At 36.6% G+C, this 8,670-nt stretch overlaps 1 protein-coding gene across 1 annotated transcript; it reads left to right on the top strand.

The window, feature by feature from the left end:
- The first annotated feature begins 384 nt into the window (after nt 1–384).
- Nucleotides 385–6,704, top strand: LOC116190241 (2-(3-amino-3-carboxypropyl)histidine synthase subunit 2-like). The gene is given in 14 exon segments (XM_031519903.1): nt 385–551; nt 898–919; nt 922–1,114; nt 2,335–2,351; nt 2,354–2,442; nt 2,892–2,960; nt 2,963–3,245; nt 3,454–3,523; nt 3,687–3,754; nt 4,717–4,832; nt 5,009–5,115; nt 5,563–5,702; nt 6,143–6,319; nt 6,322–6,704. Coding segments are annotated over 14 exon segments (1,500 nt in total). The 5' UTR covers nt 385–464; the 3' UTR covers nt 6,384–6,704.
- Nucleotides 6,705–8,670: the final 1,966 nt, after the last annotated feature.

Here is an 8,670-nt window from a genome sequence, read left to right as displayed (position 1 = left end):
GGTTTTGCAACTAAATTATATAAGATCTAATCAAATATAAATTAAATATATACATATAGAATTTATTTTTTTTCAGTTATATGATAAGTTCATAACCAAATGCTAAATATAAATCTAAATTTTCAGGAGAACGATAATTTCCTCCTTAGGAGAGTTAGCGAATCGATAGGGAATCGGATTTCCTCATGTCAACTGTGTGGAATGATCCTGTTGCTAACAGATCCCTGCTTGATGCTCGACATGGCTTTGCAAATCGAGGCCGAATAATATGGAGGAGCATTTTGAGACTTCGGACCGAACCACAGGGACCAAAATGAAATTATCCTAAATCTGTGGCGCGGCTGCAAAATTTATTGAAATTGCAACTTTCCCCCTGTATCAGTGCTCGCCCTACCGTTCCATCCTTCTACTGCTTCTCCCGCGTCTGCAAGTTGGGGAAGACGAAAACACGAAGCTTTCTGGCTATGGAGTCGGAGCTGGAGTTACGATTCGAAATATCCCGCACCGCCGATTACATCCACCGCCGGAACTTCACTAGAGTCGCACTGCAGGTATCAACTGCTCCACCCCTGCCCTAAAGTTCCCATGTAATCAAGTTCATGCCTTAAGTACCTACGACCCTGTCTTTCTCTGTCTGTCAGATTCTGCTTGTCGATAATTCTTGTTGTTTTCCAGCAACCCCAGTTGCAATTCTAAACGAGCCCATGTTAGTGTTGCTCTTAGAATTCACTGAAACCAGGGATTTTGCCTAGGATGAGAGTTGTCTCAGATGCAAGTTTCGATTTTGTATTTTATTTTTTTCACCCCCCTTTTTGCATCCAGTGGGACTCAGTTTTGGGAGAGTACGGTATTCTTATGTTTATGGGTCTTCTGATTTTAGCTGCTTTGTGATTGCAGTTTCCTGATGAGCTGCTGAAAGATTCACCAAAGTAGTGAGCTCGCTGCGCAACAAGCTTTGCTCATTGAAGGCATCTCATGGTGGTGGAGATTTCGAGGATGTGGGGTTGTTTGTGATGGCTGACACAACATTCGGCAGTTGCTGTGTTGACGAAGTTGGTGCGTTGCATATCAATGCTGAGTGTGTCATACATTATGGCCACACCTGCCTTAGTTCGTAAGTAAATTGATCGTTTTCAGTTTATATTTTGCACTGATGAGCATGTTTCGTGGGGAGTAAAGAGGACTGAACAGAGATATTTTTCTACACATTATTATGCGCGCATCATTTTGCCAATACTAGATTAAGAAAGATGTGGACTTGCTGTTCAGAGTTTAGGTAATTGCTTCTCTTCCCAGCTGTTTTAAATTTAAAAAAAAAACACACGCACACACAAGAAATCAGCAATATGGTCTCATGCTTAGATTATTTTACCCTAACTTACTATTCTATAGCTACTTTGATAGCATGACAATGTGGGTGGCATAGTAGATAACAAAGGGCAGTGGTCTGAGGGGTTTCCTTTTTTTACAAATGTATCCGGATTCCCCTAGAAGAGGCTGTTGTGCTTGCTAAGAAATTCAGTCGGGTCAATCTGGATTGCAAGGGGCTCACTGATATAGGAAAGCAAAGATCTTTTGCATTGGAGTCCTAGGAAGGTCATGACGTTAATCCTACTTTGTTATATCTTCCTGGGTGTGTGTGTGTGTATCGAAATCTATGATGTGCATACTGCAAGAAGATTTTCAGGGTGAAGCTGGAGCATATGCAGAAAGTATACTGCTGGGTGAATATTTCATGCGTTCAGTTTAATTTAGAGATTATGTGGATCCCTTATTGTGTACAGTCTTGTTTAGACTTTATTAGAGCAGATGGATCCAAGTGGAAATATTATCCTTAGCCAGAGAAGGTATGGAGAAATAGAAAGAGAGGAAGCTGTACAACATTTATTTTCTGGGCCTCAGAATTGGTCAGTTCTGGAGGGAGAGGAAACCTAATTCTCACAAGAAATGACAAATAGGGTAGTTTGGCCCCCCTAAAATATAACGAAAGGTCTTCAAAGAATCGTCATTGTTGAGCAATGGCACAACGTCCTTCCATACCTCTCCTCCCCTCTCCTCTCCTACTAAGATCATCAATAAGAGAGAGCACTTTCCTTTTCCTCCCTTTGCATCCCCTTTTCTCTCCTCTTTTTCCATCCCTCTCCCCCCACTAGGTGCATCCGAGCATGCCATGGTCTTTCCACATGTATTTACCATGGATAACTGCGGTTACAAGTGGAGTTGCTTGTTTAATGATGCTAGACTAACTCATATCTTATTATGCACTCATGCGCTTCATTAAAAGCTTATCGCCACATCGTTCCATAATAAGAATGAATTTTTTGTTTTCTGCAGCACGTCAAAACTTCCAGCATTTTTGTGTTTGGAAAGTCTCCTATAAGTATTTCCAGCTGTGCTGAGAAACTACTGAGCTACGCATCTGCTGCTGGCAAGCCTGTTCTGGTATGTTAAAAACGATAATATTCTGTTTGTGCTCCTTTTGAATGATGGAATGCTCTTTCTGATTCGACTTGTTTCTTTTTGATGCATTACTGCACATCCATTCGTTTTATGGAGAGGGGAAAATGGGAATAGCTCAACATTGAGCAATTTCGCAAAGTGCTTTGTCAAAAACATTTTAATATGTGAACTTTCTTTTTCTGTAAGCAATTTCATATATTAATGAATAAGGAAATTAGTGCCCTTATGAAACCTCCATGTGATTGGTATAGCTGAAGCAATACTCACCAAAGGAGGTAAGTTGGTCTCAAATTGATGTTGATCTTTATCTCATTGATTCATGTTCAGTAGGAATTAGTTATGTTGCTATTGCTTTGAAATGTTCCTCTTGGATTGTCACTAAGATGTTTTAGTCCTCTTCTGAAAGGAATTTTTATAATGCTTGATTGCAGGTCCTTTATGGTTTGGACTATACGCACGTAATATTGGATATAAAAGAAGCATTACTTGAAGCAACCAGTCTATTGTCTCCAAATCAAAATTAGAAATTCATGTTGCTGATGTCATCTGTTCATCCATAAATCCATCAGAAAATTCTGATAGCCACAGTGTAACTGGAGGACTCTCTGGTTTTTCTAGTCAAGACAATGATGTGACTGCATTGACTATCAATAATTATAGAATTGGAGGTTTGACCTGGAATCTACCTCTGGGAAGCAAAATGGAGGATTACTTACTTTTTTGGATTGGCCCTGAAAATCCGGCGTTTGCAAATGTGGTTCTCACATTCAATGGTTGCGAAATAGGTGAGTCATTATGAAACATCATTTTTGTTATTAGAGTGCATTTGTAATTTATCACTTCTTAGTCGGTGCACTTATGTGTTGAAATTTTGATATACCTTTAAATTTGGATGCTACTAATTGCAGGTTGGATGAAGATGCATATTGACAATTGTCTCATTCTCTTTTTGCGTATTAAATTAAAGCACTATTTGTTTATGTTTTTGCTTAGTCAGATATGACGCTACAGAAGATCACTTAGTCACAGATTTTTCTCGCCAGAGAAGAATTCTGAAGCGCAGGTATTTTTGTTGAATTATTATATCATATCTGCTCTTTTTCCAGTTTCCATAATCATCCAACTTCTTCTATCAAAATTTCCTGGGACAACTGACTCTTTTTCCCTCCTTATATATTTATCTGTGTTTGGCATAATTTTGTTACTGATACTAAACTTTTTTCCAGATATTTCCTTGTGGAGAAAGCTAAGGATGCTAACATGGTTGGGATTTTGGTGGGTACTCTTGGTGTCGGTAGGTTTTCTGATGAACTAATATGAGCTTGCCACATTCGCCTCTAAAGTCTATTTTCTTTTTCCTTCATAATAGTTTTTCGGAGTTGTATATTTTAGGTAATGGATAATGATAATGTCATCAGGGTGTGTTTGGCATCTTTACATTCTTGATAGTCATGTTCGTGGAAGTTTTGTTGTCATGTGACTGTTGGATAGTCAGAGGGCTGAACTGTTTCAATATTGCTTCTATAAAATTTAAGCTATGTGAAGAATCTAAATCTTCAAAATCCTTTTCTTCTGTTTTAACAAAAATCACATGATAAATGAATGCTATATCACTGAATTAAAAGGGCCACTTGGTGTGGTTTGTAGATTTTTGGAGTTTTTGAAAACGCAAAACATGTATAGATGTGAGAGTAGTGATGGGGTAATGTTGTTAGTTCCTTTCATTTGCCTGGTAGCAGGTAGATTAGTGTTTCCCCTTTTGTAGTCTTGAAGGTCCTGATTCTGATGCCTTCTCTGATGCTCTATGAACCCATGCAGCCTTTTTACTTAGTTCTCCAAAATATAGAACATATTAGATAGTCGAACTGTCTTGAAACTGTCATCTTAGCCCCCATCACAGTCTCACCCAACACCATCCCCCCACCCCCCCCCCCCCCCCACCCCCACCCCCCCCCCCCCCCCCCCCCCCCCCCAAAACAGTTGGCAATGCAATTCTTGTTCTTTCTCTGCTGTGATGGACCCAAGTGAACATTTTTACCGTTGTTACCAAAGACAAGCGCGAGCATGAACATCATGTGTAATCGTTTTCTGTGTAATTAGGGAATTATTTGGCATCTTTCAGTCCGCTACTGTTCAAAATCTTAGGGATGGTGTGAGCCTTGAGTTTCTTATACACAGTTAACAGTTTATCTCACGAATTACTTCTTAAATTATATTAGCATGTATCTCTTACAGTGAGTGTGTATTGCATTGTAGCTGGTTATCTTCATGTGATTGATCAAATGAAGGAGCTTGTAACAAGAGCTGGGAAAAAGGCATACACTCTTGCAATGGGGAGGCCAAATCCTGCAAAACTTGCCAATTTCCCTGAGGTAAGAATCTGAATATAAATAATAACTTTCATAATTGTAGTGACAGGTTCACTGCAATAAATTTTAATAGTTTTAATAATTTTATCACTTCCCAGTAGATTGCCTGAGAGAGTTTTAACGGATTGAACCCATGAAGGAATCAGCAGTCTCATTATAACACATTCTTTTTGTGGCAGTGCGATGTGTTCATATATGTCTCATGTGCCCAAACCGCTATGTTGGACAGCAAAGAGTTTTTGGCTCCAGTTATAACGCCATTTGAAGCCATGCTAGCTTTTAAGAGGTAATCTCCATGCATATCACGTGCTACTTATTTCTAGTTCCTTGCTTTTAAATTATGGCAGCACCTGATATGTTTTTGTTAAAGTCTTTCTTCTTATTAAACTAGAGGACAAGATGTGTATGTGGACCATATAGCAACAGCTATTACATTTCAGTGTATGTTTCTTTGTATGTTATTTTATTTCTAACTTGACCGATGTCTCCCTTTATCAGTAAACCGTAGAGGATTGTTTCTATAATGTTTAATTGATGTAAGATCCTTTCATTGAGAACCCTCAGGCTGCACTATCTTTTCCACTACAGGCGACTTGTAAATTTGCAAATTTCAAGGAGTAGGTTGATCAGCTTAAAGCTATGCATGCGATTCATGCTTGTTAAGTAGAAGACAATTATTCCTTGTTATATTCACTGGAGTCTACACTCACTCTATGTACGCATTCTTCCTCAGTGGAGGCCAGTGGACGGGAGAGTATGTCATGGAATTCCGAGATTTAATTGATTTGTCTCCAGTCGAGGGGACAAAACCATCGGAAGAAGCTCGGTTTTCCTTTCTTCAGGGTGGCTATGTGGAAGATCACAATTTGCAAGGTACTCGTTTTTCCCCTCTGTATGTTTCTGTTATGATGATGTGAGGAGAATTCTGCAGGTACTTTTTTTTATCTACTGTTCATGGTAATGATCTTATCGATATTCTTTTCTGAACCGATATTCCCTGTTCTCTTCCTTTTTTAAAAGGCTGGCATCTTATGTCCTCAAAAATTAATTCGGCAGAATTATCTTTTCTCATCTCTAGTAAAGGATAACTTTTTGTTCAATACATGTTTCTTCTGAAGCCCATTGAAAATATCGAATTGCATATAATCTTACAGTAAACCAGATAAATTACCAAGCCTGATGCAATTGATATGCATTGATAGCCCTTGACGTTCCACTCAGAAGAAATACTTAGTGACAATGCTGCTGTCTGAAGAAATTTTTCCCTTTTGGCATTCTCTGCAACAAATGATCTCGCTTTGCTGCTCTAACAGATGATGGTTCGGAAGAAACTGAAGGAGTTCTTGCAATGACAAATGAGACCCAGAAGACCCTGCAATTGCATGATAGAAGCCACAACTCGGTCGTCAAGGGTATCGCTAAATCAGGGGCTGAATTCTTTGCAACGAGATCTTACCATGGCCTGGACATGGAGAGTCATAATCCTTCTCCGGGACTTTTGTGAGGGGGAGAAGCGGGAGGGCATCGGGATATGATGACGAGAGAAGCAAGTAGAAGATTTTTATCAAAATTTTCCGGGAGGAGGCATGATGTGCTTATTCTTGGCCCCCCTGTTTGAAACAGCTGTTCCGATTTGTTGAGTGGTGTTCTTATACGGGCTGAGTTGGTTTTAAGTTAATCGCCGCGTTAATCCACATTGATTGTGTGGACTTGCCCTTGGATGTTGAGGGATCCACATGATTTAGAGGGTTCCCTCTGAGCAATGTAGTGTAAGGTTTTTTCACTCATCGGCTTTGTAGAGATGCAGAGATCTGCGGTATAGAATTTTGTTTCGAATATTTAGAACTATTAATTAAAGTTTGGAAACCTGTAATTTTAAATGCGTTACTGTGCAGTGTCGAAGATAATATGTAAATTTTATTGCTTCTAATTCACAGTGTCATCGGGTGATTCTTTCACATCTTATAACTCTCGTCCATGGCTTATTTGGGAGTGTTCAATCGAAAGGGCAAAAGCTAAGATCAGTAAATAAAAATCTTTTTAATCCGTTTTCTAGTGAAAATTCTTTACACCATCGGACTTTTGGCAGTGGCCATACTTTTGAACAATACCCTTTTTTGGGGGATCAAGTTTTTGCTTAATATACTTTGTAATACATATCGAAAACATAATATTTTGAAGACTTTCCTGTGTTAAGATAAATTACGAGTTCATTTTTATGTAATCTCGTTATATACTGTTCATTAAAAAATACATATTTTCTCTTTATGCACTAAGAGGGTGTGGCCTTTTTTTTATTCACTCCAGGCCATAAATAAACCACAAATCCATGAATCAAGATAGTTCATGTGCAAGCACATGTGGTTGGCCTCACAAAGGGGAGGGATTCAAATCCATAAGCTCATAAACTACTCACAAAATGTATGAACGTTCTATCCATTTGCAATAACTGTGGGAGCTTAAATTGCAGTTCTTTTGACACATTACTGCAACTTACACATTACTGCAACTTAATAATGAAACTATAATGGCATAAGCTCTTTTAACTTAGGATTGATGATTATGTTATATGGAGACCTAAATAATCATATATATTACACTTATCAATAGGATGAGAATATCGTGATTTTATCAAAAAAATATTGAATAAGAAATCCTAGGTTTGATTCTTGCCCGTTGGACTCACCGTGCTCCTTTATTTTAATTTTTCTATATATCCTATTCTAGTTTATGAGTCTCATTTGTAACCAAAAGGAAAATATATTGAAAAAAGAAATTAAAAGGAAAACTAGAAAAATATTTTTTATACTTTTCTCCTTATTTATTTAAGGAATTTTTCTTTAAACTAGTTTATCTATACATGCATTGCATGTGATTTTTTTTGGCGATCAAGGTAAATACATATTAATAAAATGCTGAAAAATATATACATAATTTAAGTTTCATTAAATATATGCATAATTTAAGTTTCATTAAAGAATTTAATCATATAACATGCTCAATTATCTTATTGATAAATTAAGTGTAGCCAAATCAGCATATATAAATAACTAATGGATCATTAAAATCAATTAATAAAATTTTCTATTTGAATAAAAATAAATGTTGTAACCAAAACTGACAAATAAGTCAATTTACATATATAATTATATTTATAAAAATAATATTAATATTGAATCATACTTCTTATATCATCAATTACTTTTAACATCTGTCTTTTTTGCTTTCCTTTCATTTGCATGTAATTACTTGAACTAAAATCTCGTGAGATGTAGTGCTCATAAATTGAATATTGTATCTATGGAATGGAAGGCTTACTATTTAACTGCACATTAATTAAATTATCAAAGTCCAATGAAGACTTAAACTTGTCTACGTTGAAGTATTAAGAAATATAAATGCTGCGGCTTTAACAACAGAATATTCTTTTTTATGAAACAAAAACGAAATGAATTATTAAGTGTTCATCTCATTGTTTATAATTCTAATTTTTTGCTAAAATAAAATTGAAATAAGTTCAAAACTAATTAATTATAATTAGTCTTCTTTTTAGTGTAAAGTGAGTGAAATTATAATTTTTCTCAATTTTTATTCTGATATCTTTGTCACATATAAAAATAATCATGACAAATTCAAAAAGCGACGTAATATATAGGAGTTAGACAAAATTATAAAATGTAACTACAAAACCTGGGGTAGTCCTCTTCACCAGCACAAATTTACATGTGGTAAAGAAATATTGGTGAGAGTTTGCCAACTCAAATCAAGGGCCAACTTTTTCCTTTTATATTACACTCCATTAACACAGTCATTACATATATTTTTACAAAAGGGAAAGAAA

Source organism: Punica granatum, unplaced genomic scaffold (assembly GCF_007655135.1).
Source record: "Punica granatum isolate Tunisia-2019 unplaced genomic scaffold, ASM765513v2 Contig00405, whole genome shotgun sequence".
Classification (NCBI taxonomy): domain Eukaryota; kingdom Viridiplantae; phylum Streptophyta; class Magnoliopsida; order Myrtales; family Lythraceae; genus Punica; species Punica granatum.
Note: the sequence above shows the minus strand (reverse complement) of the source record. Positions and strands in the feature narration are given on the sequence as shown.